The 14,193-nt window shown below is 39.5% G+C and overlaps 1 protein-coding gene across 3 annotated transcripts in view; it reads left to right on the forward strand.

The window, feature by feature from the left end:
* LRBA (LPS responsive beige-like anchor protein) overlaps positions 1 to 14,193 on the forward strand; it is a 751,045-nt gene that overhangs the window by 177,010 nt on the left and 559,842 nt on the right. For all 3 annotated transcript variants that reach the window (XM_051819347.3, XM_051819348.3, XM_089302377.1), the window contains exons 26-28: positions 5,374 to 5,501; positions 5,931 to 6,038; positions 12,676 to 12,835. In XM_051819347.3, the coding sequence (XP_051675307.3) occupies positions 5,374 to 5,501; positions 5,931 to 6,038; positions 12,676 to 12,835 (396 nt within the window). The remainder of the gene's footprint in view (positions 1 to 5,373; positions 5,502 to 5,930; positions 6,039 to 12,675; positions 12,836 to 14,193) is intronic.

A 14,193-nucleotide genomic window follows, 5' to 3' on the forward strand; every position in this document is an offset into this window, starting at 1 on the left:
TGAATCCAAAAACTCCATCAGTATTTTGACAAGGCCATAAGCAAAGTGGAAATTCTCTCTTCAGAGAAAAGTACCTCCTTCTTTGATAACCATTCTTTCCACTGGGGTCTCACCCACCGAGATCTTTCATGTAGGACAATTTTTGTCTCATTGTCTTTTCTTTCCATGCCTGAAATGCTCTTGTGGGCTTTTCAGCCAGGCCAGAATGCCTTACGGGCTGATTCTGAGGTCAGAGTATCTAAGCTGAGTTTTACTCTTAAGTAATACTTCTTAAATTTTAAGGTGATTCACAAATAAAAATCACCTGAGAATCTTGTTAAAATGACGATTAGAATATATAGGCCAAGGCCGGCACTGCGGCTCACTAGGCTAATCCTCCACCTTGCGGCGCCGGCACACCGGGTTCTAGTCCTGGTCGGGGCACCGGATTCTGTCCTGGTTGCCCCTCTTCCAGGCCAGCTCTCTGCTGTGGCCCGGGAGTGCAGTGGAGGATGGCCCAAGTGCTTGGGCCCTGCACCCCATGAGAGACCAGGAGAAGCACCTGGCTCCTGCCTTCAGATAGGTGTGATGTGCCAGCTGCAGCACGCCGGCCACGGCGGCCATTGGAGGGTGAACCAACTTCAAAATGAAGACTTTTCTCTCTGTCTCTCTCTCTCACTGTCCACTCTGCCTGTTAAAAAACAAACAAACAAACAAACAAAAAATAGGCCAAAAGTTGTCTACCAAGTCCCGTGTGATGTTGGTGCTTCATTAGTAACATTTTTGGGGCCAGTGCTGTGGTGTAGTAGGTTAATCCTCCAATCCTCCGCCTATGGCATTGGCATCCCATATGGGTGCTGGTTTTAGTCCTGGCTGTTCCTCTTCCAATCCAGCTCTCTACTGTGGCCTGAGAAAGCAGTGGAAGATGGCCCAAGTCCTTGGGCCCCTGCATCCGCGTAGGAGACCAGGAAGAAGTATCTGGCTTCTGGCTTCAGATCTATGCAGCTCATGCCATTGGCATCCCATATGGGTGCTGGTTTTAGTCCTGGCTGTTCCTCTTCCAATCCAGCTCTCTACTGTGGCCTGAGAAAGCAGTGGAAGATGGCCCAAGTCCTTGGGCCCCTGCATCCGCGTAGGAGACCAGGAAGAAGTATCTGGCTTCTGGCTTCAGATCTATGCAGCTCATGCCATTGGCATCCCATATGGGTGCTGGTTTTAGTCCTGGCTGTTCCTCTTCCAATCCAGCTCTCTACTGTGGCCTGAGAAAGCAGTGGAAGATGGCCCAAGTCCTTGGGCCCCTGCATCCGCGTAGGAGACCAGGAAGAAGTATCTGGCTTCTGGCTTCAGATCTATGCAGCTCATGGCCATTTGGGGAGTGAATGAATGTGCAGAAGAGCTTTCTCTATGTTTCTTCCTCTTATTGGCTGTAACTCTACCTCTCAAATAAGTAAATAAAATCTTTAAAAACACTGTTGAGGGGCTGGCAATGTGGCATAGAGGATAAAGCTGCTGCCTGCAGTGCCAGTATCCCATATGGACAATGGTTTGAGTCCCTTCTCCACTTCTGATCCAGGTCTCTGCTGTGGCCTGGGGAAGCAGTGGAAGATGGCCCAAGTCCTTGGGCCCCTGTACCTATGTGGGAGACCTGGAGGAAGCTCCTGGCTCCTGGCTCCTGACTTCAGATTGGTGCAGCTCTGGCAGTTGTGGCCAATTGGGGAGTGAACCAGCAGATGGAATATCTCTCTGTGTAATTTTGACTTTCAGATGAATAAATAAACCTTTAAAAAAAATGTTGAGTAACATGGTTCTGAATTAGCATTATTCAAGATCAGCCTTTATTCAGTTAAGACAGGATAGTTTGTTGAAGCAGTTAATAAAATCATTAAATTTCTGTTCCTCTGATAAAGCAATTCTTTCATAGGTAAAAGCAAAAATATGCAATGTGACTTTTTTCATCTAATTTGACTTCCATAGGTGAACTAAAAATAATTCTTGTTTTGCACGACATTTTCTGCATTTAGTTGAAAATATTGAGACTTTGTTAAACTGTTTGCTTAATGAAGAGAATAACAGTTGGGAATGGAGGTGCTAAGAAATAGAAGCAGGCCGGTGCAGTGGCACAGTAGGTTAATACTCTGCCTGAGGCTCTGGCATTCTACATGGGCACCGGTTCTAGTCCTGCTATGGCTTGGGAAAGCAGTAGAAGATGGCCCAAGTCCTTGGGCTCCTGCACCCATGTGAGAGACCTGGAAGAAGCTCCTGGTTCCTGCCTTCGGATCAGCTCAGCTTCGGCCATTGCGGCCATTTGAAGAGTGAACTAGTGGATGGAAGACCTTTTTCTCTTTCTTACTCTCACTGTCTGTAACTCTACCTCTCAAATAAATAAATAAAATATTTTAAAAAATAAAATAAAAAAGGGGCCGGTGCTGTGGCTCACTTGGTTAATCCTCCGCCTGTGGTACTGGCTGGACGCCGGTTCTAGTCCTGGCTACTCCTCTTCCAATCTAGCTCTCTGCTGTCGCCTGGGAAAGCAGTAGAAGATGGCCCAAGTCCTTGGGCCCTTGCACCCACGTGGGAGACCTGGAAGAAGCTCCTGGCTCCTGGCTTTGGATTGGTGCAGCTCTGGCCGTTGCGGCCATTTGGGGAGTAAACCAATGGACAGAAGACCTTTCGCTCTGTCTCTCCCTCTCACTGTCTGTAACTCTACCTCTTAAATAAATAAATAAAATATTTTTAAAAAATAAAAAAGAAATAGAAGCAAACCTTTAGAAAATGTGGCCTCGTGAAGACATTTAGACAATAAGATACCTATGAAAAAACTGGGGGACTTTACAGATTTCTTGGAAATTTATTCTGTATATTTTTTATTAAAAAAACTTTAAAATTATTTGAGAGACAGAGTTCCTATCTATTGTTTCACTCCCCAAATGCCCAAGAGACATGAACTCAATCCAGGTCTCCCACATTACTGTCAGAGACCCCCTCATTTGAGTCATCATCTACTTTCCAGGATATGCACTAGCAAGAAGCCAGGATTTGAACCCTGGTACTCCAATATGGGATTCTGAGCCAAACCCCCACCTTCATGTTATATATTTTTATTTTTTATTTATTTGAGAGGTAGAATTACAGACAGAGACAGAGGGAAAAGTCTTCCATCTCTTGGTTTATTCCCCAAATGGCTGCAACAGCCAAAGCTGAGCTGATCCGAAGTCAGGAGCCAGGAGCTTCATCTGGGTCTCCCACGCAGGTGCAGGGCCCAGACAGTTGGGCCGCCTTCTACTGCTTTCCCAGGCCACGAGTAAAGAGCTCAATCAGAAGAGGAGCAGTAGAACACGAATCAGCACCCATATGGGATGCCTGTGCCACAGGTGGAAGCTTAGCTTACTACACCACAGTGCTGTACCTCCCATGTTCTTTTAATTCTATGTTCCACAAACTTTTTGAAACCCCCTCGTATAACATTGAAAATAGAAAACCTAGTTACTTAATGAAATATTTTTCATATTTAAAATTCAATTTAACAAAAATATTGGTTACATAAACTATTACCAGTTTTTATATTTTTTGTACACTTAGTTTTACTCAAAATGTCATTCAGAGTACTTTCAGACTTAGGATATGCTAAGGAACTTGGTATAAGCATTTGTAGATAGTTGTTTTAAAAGTTTAAAGCTTTAAGTTAGTGAGCATAACAAAATAGAAGCTATCATTTATTGTCTGTTGTAATTTGTCATTGATTTTCACACTGAATAAAAATTTTTAGTAAATGAAATTGAATAAAATTTTGATTAAAATAATTATTTATTTATTTTAAAAGGCAGAGTTAAGGGAGAGGCAGAGGCAGAGAGAGAGAGAGAGACAGACAGACAGACAGAGAGACAGATCTTCCATCTGCTGGTTTACTCCCCAAATGACCACAACAGCTGAGCTGGACTGATCCAAAGCCAGGAGTCAGGAGCTTCTTCCGGGTCTCCCACGCGGATGTAGGGGCCCAAGGACTTGGGCCATCTTCCACTGCTTTCTCAGGCCACAGCAGAGCTGGATTGGAAGTGGAGCAGCTGGGACTCTAACTGGCACCCATATGGGATGCTGGCACTGCAGGCAGCAGCTTTACCCACTGTGCCACAGCACTGGCCCCTATAGTATATTTCTTAGACTTTCCATTAGTAATATAACTACATTAAGTAGACTTTATTGCTTTTGCATATGTCATTAAAAAGTTATTTGACAGAGAGAGACAGACTTCATTAAGAGTGAGAGTGAGCCTGAGGAGTGGGGTTGGGGGTGGGGGAGGTGGAGTGAGGAGGAGAGTGGGAGTGAGAGCTAGAGAGAAAAAAGCACTTCCATATACTTCATGGCCAGGGCTCCTCAGGGGCAGGAGCCAGAAGCTGGGAGCCAGGAGCCAGGAATAAGGAATGCAATCTGTGTCTCTCCTGTGGACACAACTACTTGAGCCATCACTGCTGTTTCTCTGGTTCTGTGTTGGCAGGAAGTTAGGGTCAAGAGCTGGCACTGCAAATCAAACCCAGGCAATGTGATGTGGGATGTTGGTGTTTTTTAACTGCTAGGCTAAACACCCACTTCTGTATATCCCATTTGAAAATCCTTTCTGCTTCCCTAAAGGGAGAATACCTTTCTAGAATTCAAAGTACAATGCTTCACTTTATTCAGAATCACTTTGTTTAAGAAGCTAGGGAAATAGTGTATAATTTAAATTCAATATTAATTTCTAAATAATTTGAGTAGCTGGGACTTTAAAGAGGCATTTTTGGATTGCATATTAATCAGATTCCCTTTGCTACCCCCACTTTCTAAGCAGTTTAATGAAAGTCAGTAAACAGTAGACCTTACAGAATTTTCTATGAATGCTGTACCTTCTATCCATCACTATTAATATCATGTTGTAATTATGCTGTATAAGAAAAACATGAAGATGTCCAGTTTAATCATTTATTTTAATGAAAGTAACCAAAGTATATTATCCTAGATAGTTTTTTTGCTCTATTTTTCTTCCACTGTCCTTTTAATTCTTTTCTTCCCTATCTTGTTCTTAATAAAAGATTGTTCCAGTTAACTTGGGTGAGATCTAAGACACAGTAGCCTACTGTTAGGATTCCAAACTGATTTTGTTTTAGCATATCCTAAGAGTGTAGACCACTGGGCTGTACTGGCTCCCCAGATCATAACTGGGGCTACAGTGGGGAAGCCAACAAAATCGGGCAACAAACACAAAGTTACAGAGTCTAGAAACATTTTAGGAATTGGTCAAAGGTAATCTGTTTTAAATGAAATCTTATATAAATAACATTGTTTAGGTGATTTTTATCAGTTCCATATTCTTAAGTTTGATTTTGTTTTCTTTCCCAATCTTTTCATTAAAATAAATTACAGTATGTGCAGTGGCAGTAAGGAATTGCTTAGAGTGTCAACAGCATTCACAGTTGAAATGTAGGGGAGATGCAGCAAAAGTCCTGAAAACAATTCACAGTATGATTCCTGTGGGGAAATCTGCAGCAAAGGTAAGCGTACAGAATAATTCACTGAAATAAAGTATACTTATATTTTATAATTAAGCTCTTGAATTAATTTGTTCATTTCAACATAAAGTAAATTTGACAGAGAACCTAAAGTACTTATTTTAGTCTGTGATTATAACATTCAAATATTTGTGCTTAAATATACAGTAAAGATTTGTTTATACTTAATCTTGTCTACTTTTCCAAATGTTTACTTTTCTTGTTTCTGTGATAACTGTTTTCTTCAAATATGTTGATTTTTCAAGCATGACTCCCTTCTATACTCCTCCATTTCCCTTTAAAAAAGAAGAAAGAAGCGTGGGAAACAACTGGAAGAAGGAATGTTACAGCCTTGCTTTCTTAGTCCTTAGAATGTTGTTTATTATTTAAATGTATTGATGTATATGTATATGTAATTTTTTCTTTAAATAGAGTCCAGTGGACATTGTGACTGGTGGAATATCTCCAGTAAGAGATCTTGACAGGCTTCTACAAGATATGGATATTAATCGACTTAGGGCGGTTGTTTTCAGAGATATAGTAAGTTATGATGCTTCTTTCAAATTCTCTCTTAGTTGATATATATTTCCCCCTTGGCCCAAAGTATGGAGAATAAAAATTCTTTATGACACAATTTAGTCTAGTAGTCCTAGAAGGCCGAGAAAACAGTGTATTAGAAAATATTATCTGTATAAATGGAGTTAGTTATCAGAATGATGATAATAAACATAATCCCATTACATGGTAAGCACTATAAATGCTCTTCATGTACTCGTTAAGTCCAACAGCTTGTTCAATGTGTGCTTTTGGAATTACCATCTTATTGATGAGGAGTCTGAGGCTAGAGAGCTTGAGTTACTTGTCCAAGTTAATATTGGTAGTAAATGACTGAATTCAAACCCAGCAGCTTGAATACAAATTCCATGTTCTGAATGTAATGAAATGTTCACCTTCTAAGTGTAGGTTATTTTATGATGATGATTATTTTATTGAGTATTAGATATTTTCCCCTTACAGGTATATTAATGTGTTAAAAAGTGCATGATAAAATGTTGCTCTCAGTATATTGCTTTTAATTCTTGAGGATGAAAAACAGTTTATATTGGCTGATTGAATATAGAATATGACTGATTTTCATGTAGAAATCTTAAAGTAATATAGAAAGTTAAAAAATGAAAATAAAAATTTCTATGAGCTATTTTTATTAGTAAGTGTTGAACACCCACTGTGTGTTTAGTACTGGATGTTCCAAATACATATTACATACTTATGTCTTACAAATATTAGGACTTGAATTTATCTTTTCCTCTCCCTTTTCTCTACTATTTAAGTCCTTTTTGTGTTATTGAATGAATATTTTTATGCATACAGAATTTGCATAATACTGTCACTACTGAATACTTATGGAACTCTTATTGTGGTGTAAGCACAGTACTGGGTGCTCTAATGAATTTTATCTTTAATTCTCACGATAATTCCGTGAGCAATATAGCAGTATTAGATTAAATAATGTGCCCAACATCAGACATTTACTAAGAGGGTTAAGTGAGTTAATGGCCTTGTGGATTTGAAATTTTGATGTTAATTGCTAAGCTATACTGCCTCCCTAGATCTCAGTTCTTGGATAGTCATTATTTTTATTTCTTTAAGAAACTGTCAATTTTTTCTTTTTCCCTGCTGAGTCCTTTGCTGTGATCCATTTTGTGAAGAAACATTGCTGTTTCCTTCTTTCTCCATTTTCTCTCATTGGAAAGAGTCTGAGTCTGTTGTGCCATAACTGTGCTTCCTAGACTTATCTTTAAAAATCTAGAATAAATTTTATTACTCTTATGCTTTACATTTTGTCTAATAGTTTCTTATTGCCCACTTAAAATGAAATATTTTTAAAATTTATTTCTTAAGGAATACAAATTTCATAAGTACCACTTAAGGAATATAGTGATTCTTCTCACCATACTTGCCCTTCCACCCAGATTCCCATTCCTCTCCTCCTCCCTCTCCCCTTCCCAGTCCCATTCTCCATTAAGATTCATTTTCAGTTAATCTTATACACTGAAGACCAACTCTATACTAAGTAAAGATTTTGACAATTTGCACACACACATACACACACACAAACTCTGAGAACAACTTCTATAGTTAACTGTCATAATACAACTCATTGAAGACAGAGGTCCTGCATGGGAAGTAAGTGCACAGTGACTCCTGTTGTTAACAGTTATCACTCTTACATATGACATCACTGATCACCCGAAGCTCTTGCCATAAACTGCCTAGGCTATAGAAGCCTTTTGAATCCACAAACTCTGTCAGTATTTAGACAAGGCCATAGCAATGTAGAAATTCTCTCCTCCTTTCAGAAAAAAGTACATCCTTCTTTCATGGCCACTTCTTTCCACTGGGATCTCATTCACAGAGATCCTTCGTGTAGAACATTTTTTGCCACAGTGTCATTTCTTTCCATGCCTGAAATGCTCTTCTGGGCTTTTCAGCCAGACCAGGATGTCTTAAGGGTTGATTCTGAGGTCAGAGTGTTGCTTAAAGTGATTGTCATTCTATGAGTCTGCTGTGTGGACTGCTTCCCATGTTGGAACATTCTCTCCTTTATAATTCTATTATTATTACCAGACACTTGATCCTATTTATATGATCATTTCAACAGTTAATCCTATCTATATATTCACCTTAACAATTAATATGGTCACTTTAACATTTAAGATGGCATTTTACCACCCAGCTTAATGGGATTTGGGGTCCCATGGCAAGTTTTTAAACAGTATCCTTAGCAATAAGCCCATAGGAATGTATACAGAACTATACAGCTTTACAGTTACAAACTTCCTCTTGCCTCTCTTATTTCCAGTCTTATTTTTTACTGAGCTCCATCTTCAATTAACTTTATACACATATGATTAGCTCTATGTTGAGTTCAACAAATAATATGAAGAAAAAAACTGAAAAAACAAAAAAATGAAACTGTTCCTCAGCAGTCAAGACAAGGGCAGCTCAAGTCACCCCTTCTTGAAGTGCCAGTTTCACTTCTACAGATTTCATTTTAGGTGCTCTATTAGTTTTCACAGATCAGGGAGAACAAATGGTATTTGTCCCTTTGGGACTGTGTTATTTCACTAAGTATGATGTTTTCCAGATTTTGTTGCAAATGACTGGATTCCATTTTTTTTTACCGCTGTGTAGTATTCCATAGTGTACATATCCCATAATTTCTGTATTCAGTCCTTGGTTGACAGGCATTTAGGTTGATTCCCTGTCTTAGAGTTTGATTACAATGTGTTGTGGTGAAAATCTTTTTTGGTCATGTCTATTAGGAGTTCTATGTGCTTCCTGTACTTGGATGTCCCTTTCTTTCTCCAGATTAGGGAAGTTTCCATCATTGTTTCGCTAAAAAGACCTTCTAATCCTTTCTCTCTTTATATGCCTTCTAGAACCTGTATGTTCGGTGATTTGATAGTATTTTGTAGATTCTCAACAGTGATTTTTAGTTTTCTAATTTCCTCTTCTTGTTTATTTTACTGTATAATTTCCTGTGCGTTGTCTTATAAGTCGGATATTCCTTCTTGTGCTTCACCAATTCTGGTGTTAAGGCTTTCCACTGCATTTTTTATTTGTTCTATTACAATGAAGTCTTAACTCTTCAGTCTGGCTCTGTATGATTTAGTACTTACAGAACTTTCTTTTTTAAAAAAATTATTTATTTGAAAGAGTTACAGAGCGAGAAGAGAGAGCAAGCGAGAGAGAGAAATCTTCCATCCGATTATTCCCTCCCAAATGGCTGTGATGATCAGTGTTGGGCCAGGCTGAAACAAGGAGCCAGGACTTTTTCTCTGTCACCCATGTGGGTGACAGGAGCCCAGAGACGTGGGCCATCTTGTTGCATTGCCAGGCTCATTAGCAGGGGGCTGGATCGGAAGTGGAGCAGCCAGGACTCCAACCGTTGCGCATGTGGGATGGCAGCACTGGGGGTAGTAGCTTAACCTGCTGTGCCACAACCCCGGCCCCACAGAACTTTTTTTTTTTTTTTTTTTTTTTTTTTGACAGGCAGAGTGGACAGTGAGAGAGAGAGAGACAGAGAGAAAGGTCTTCCTTTGCCGTTGGTTCACCCTCCAATGGCCGCCGCGGCCAGCGCGATGTGGCCGGCGCACCGCGCTGATCCGATGCCAGGAGCCAGGAGCCAGGTGCTTTTCCTGGTCTCCCATGGGGTGCAGGGCCCAAGCACCTGGGCCATCCTCCACTGCACTCCCTGGCCACAGCAGAGGGCTGGCCTGGAAGAGGGGCAACCGGGACAGAATCCGGCGCCCCGACCGGGACTAGAACCCGGTGTGCCGGCGCCGCTAGGCGGAGGACCCACAGAACTTTTTAACCAGTTATTTATATCATGGTATCTGAAAGTAGCATCAGAATATCTGCTTTGTCTATCCTGCAATTTTTGGAATTAATAAATAATTAAAAATATATTTATAATAGTTATATAGTCATAGGAATTCCAAAATTTAAATTTTAAAGAGAAACCATTTTATTCCTCAGGCCACATCTCAGAGTTTAGCATCTTCTAATGTGAGGAACTTTTGATGAAAAAAGGAATGACTAAAGATTGAGGATATATAGAAATAATTGTCACGAGGTTAACAGCTGATGTTTTTAGTCACTCTAATATGAGTTCAGATTTTCCTTTTCACAATTGTATGCCCTTATTTAAGTTAATTAGCTTCTCTAAATCTCATCTTGTTCAAATTTGTAAATACATATGATGTATAGAGTCCAGTTTCTGATTCACAGTACTTATTCAGTAAATGATGGACACCATTGAAAACAAATTTTATTTCAGGAGTTAACGATTTAAATAATAGAATCTGTGGGAAATTTTTTATTTTGGGTCAGAAACCAGGTGTACACTGTGAACTTCATATGGTAGTCTGTAAACATTGAACATATTCATGGGTTAAATAAATATTTAGATAAGTGTGAATAATTCACAACTAATTAAGAAGTTAAGACCAAGTAAATTATTTGCCTGCATTTTTAATGTGACTGTTTTTACAAACAGTTATAATAGTTGGCAGAAATGTGTGGCAGAGGAACAGAGTTAGGACAGAGAAATGGGATAGTTAATAAGAAAAGGAAATTATATATTTATATTTTCCACCATGATAAAGAAGTAGTTACATGAGAGCCCCCCAAATATCATAGGCTTTGTTAGATTAGAATACTTCTAAAAATTGCATCAAATGGATATATGTAAATAGAGCCTGGAATCATTTTTTTTAACTTTGTCTAAAACTTTTACTCCAGTTACTAACTTTTAATCTGTTTTACTATTACTTTCTATTTATTCACTAAACAACTTTTTTCTGAATTTTTAAAAGATTTTTATTTATTTGCTTGAAAGTCAGAGTTACACAGAGAGAGAAGAGAGGCAGAGAGAGAGAGAAAAGTCTTCTATCTGCTGGTGCACTCTCCAGTTAGCTGCAACGGCCCGAGCTGTGCCAATCAGGAGCCAGGAGCTTCTTTAGTCTCCCATGCCGGTGCAGGGGCCCAAGGACTTGGGCCATCTTCTACTGCGTTCCCAGGCCATAGCAGAGTGCGTGATCAGAAATGGAGAAGCTGGGACTCGAACTGGTGCCCATATGGGATGCCGGCACTGCAGGCATGCATGCCCCTGTCCTGTATCTTTTTTTTTTAATCCTAACGTTACCTACTACTTGAAGTACCTTTAGTTTCCAGGATTTGATAGACAATTTTGAGTTTTCCCTTTAATTTATTTAAATTCAAATGTATTTCGGAAAGTTGTAAGGATATTAATGTGTGGAGTTCCCTTAAAGTTGAGGAATCTGACTAAATGAAGAGATTATTGATATACGGATGCGTGGATGGGTAATTTGTTGAGCTAGTATGGAGCCAAGCCTCTTGCAGAAGTCAGACTTGTTTCTCCTTTTTTTCTGGAAGACACTGTGTTAGACCCTCGGAGTGAGGATGCTAACACGTCGAGAGGCACACCCCAAAGACTCAGCGTCCAGACCAGCTGATGCAAAAGCAAGAGGATTTATTCAGCGTCTGCGCAGACGGGCCTCCTGAACTCGGGAGTCCAGAGAGCGCCCCCAGCACAGAGCCACACGGTTTATATACCGCAGCAACCAATCAAAAGCACTATAGAGTCCATGCACACAGCAGTCCAATCCGTGAGCTGATCATGTGAAGGGCATGCGTCTTCTATGCAATCAGCTACGGGATCACATGGGAGGCATGCACCTCGTCGCCATTTTGTTGTTTACTTCTTTAGTAGTTCCTTTCCCTGCCAGCGCCATCTTGTTCACCCTGAGGGGGACAACGTCTCGCTCCCTTTGTTCCCCTGGTGGGAGAGCGGCGTCCCACTTCCCACACCGTTATTTGAGTATTAGGAGGCATACAAACTGGGTTAGATCTTAGCACAGCCAGGCACAAGTGTCGCAGCTAGCTAAGCATAGGGTCCCTTATTTTTATAGCTGCACCTAATTTTAGCTTTGGGGGAAAAAGTTTAGGGCTGTAATTTTAAACTTTAATTTTATTTGGCGCAAAGGTAACTTCTTGTTTTTAATGGTATTGGCTTAGGTCACTCCATCTTGGTTTGATTTTTAAGGTTCTTCAACTGTATTTTTCATCCCAACAGTTGGTTGTCAGTGCTATTAAAAATTTTCTCTTGAAATCCTTTGGTATCCTGTTCTGTATCTGATAGCCTTACTCTTTTTTTTAAGCCCTGGAAATTTGTTTTTTAACATAATTATTATTTTGATGATCAGAAGTAAAATAATCAATTATTCTAATATAATTACTACATAATTATCCTTCTAAAGTTTACAGGGACAGATTGAGTTATTTAATTTTTAAAAAGTCAGCCAGTGTCTCTCCTCCCATGTTTTGCAACTATAAAATCTCATTTAAATACATTTTTCTAAGAGTCTGCCTTATCTTTGCTCAGGTAAATTTATGATAATTATAAATTATCAAGATAAATAAATGATTATTATAAGTAATGCATTTATTCTTATATAAACAATCATGTATTAAATTCTGTATATATTGAAACATTTTTGAACATCTTTTATATTTGAATATAATAGTGTTAAATAAAATTAAAACATGTTATTCAAGAGTGGCATGATCAACTCGTTTTATTTTTTCCCAGGAGGATAGCAAACAAGCCCAATTCTTAGCTTTGGCAGTTGTGTATTTTATATCTGTTCTGATGGTCTCAAAGTACAGAGACATTTTGGAACCTCAAAATGAAAGGCGTAGCCAGTCATGTAAAGAAACTGGAAGTGAAAATGAGACTGTATCACTCCCTGGTAAGTTTTCATGTTTATTCCCTGGTACCCAAAATTTTTGTAAAACGTTACTAACTGTGGTTAGAATGTTTATTCTGGAATTTAAATCCATTCAAGTATTAAGTGAGAGCACACATTTTTATTATCTAATTATTTAAGTTTCATAAAATTGCAATTGGGAGATGATTTTTTTTCTTTAAACGAACCATCTAGTTAAAAGATAAATGAGCAAATGTAATTCTTTGCAAACAACGAGTTAAAGTTTTTAATTTATTCTAGTATTTGTTGTGAAGAAGAACCAACTCATATTCTTTTGGAAGAAACAAGTTTAATAGCACATAACTGCATTGATTGGGTGTTGTGACACTGTTTCCATGTATAGAAGTGTGGCTGGATAAGCAGCTATCATAGTTGTAGAAGTTAATGTTGGGGCCGGTGCTGTGGCTTAGCGGGTAAAGCCGCCGCCTGCAGTGCTGGCATCTCATATGGGTGATGGTTCGAGACCCAGCTGCTCCATTTCTGATCCAGCTCCCTGCTATGGCCTGGGAAAGCAGTGGAAGATGGCCTAAGTCCTTGGGCTCCTGCACCCACGTGGGAGACTGGCAAGAAACTCCTGGCTCCTGGCTTCAGATCCTCCCAGCTCTGCCCATTGCGGCCCTTGGGGAGTGAACCAGCAGATGGAAGATCTCTCTTTGTATCTCTCTCTGCCTCTGTCTGTTACTCTGCCTTTCAAATAAATAAATTAATTAAAAAAAGAAAGACATGACTGTCACCAGAGAGGGCAATTAATTTTTTCAGTAGATCTTCATTCAGCGCCTATTACGTACTTGAGTGTATTCCTGAACACAACAGAAAAATATTTCTGCCCTCACAGAGCTTATAGTTTTAATGGGAAGGGATAGAAAACAAGTATATGTAACAAATATATTCTGCAGTATTTTAGAGGCTAATAAAAGTGCTGAGAGAAGAAAGAAAATTAAACAGGGTAAAAATGATAGGAATGAAGAGGAGGGATAGATAGGAATTTTTTTCCTAAGGAAAATTCGGAATCATTGGGGAGTTTGAGTATAGGAATCACAACTGGATTATGTTTTTAAAAGTTAAAATTCTGGATTCTGTGAAATTCAGTGTTAAACCTGGAGGAAAAGCTACTGTTTCGACTTTGTATTGCTATGTAACACATTGGCTTGAAGCCTGTTGGCTTCAAACTACAATTGTATCAGTCTTGTTTTCATAATTCTGTGAGTTAGATTTGGGCAGTGCATGGTGGGGATGGTGCATCCCTATTGCAGATGACGTTTGGTGGTGTTAGGAAGTCTCCAGTGGCACCTGTTCTCATTCTTCTAGTCCCTCAGCTGGGCTGGTTTGCCAGTTGGGGC

Source organism: Oryctolagus cuniculus, chromosome 8, assembly GCF_051225735.1.
Source record: "Oryctolagus cuniculus isolate XC-2025 breed Fujian yellow rabbit chromosome 8, ASM5122573v1, whole genome shotgun sequence".
Taxonomy (NCBI): domain Eukaryota; kingdom Metazoa; phylum Chordata; class Mammalia; order Lagomorpha; family Leporidae; genus Oryctolagus; species Oryctolagus cuniculus.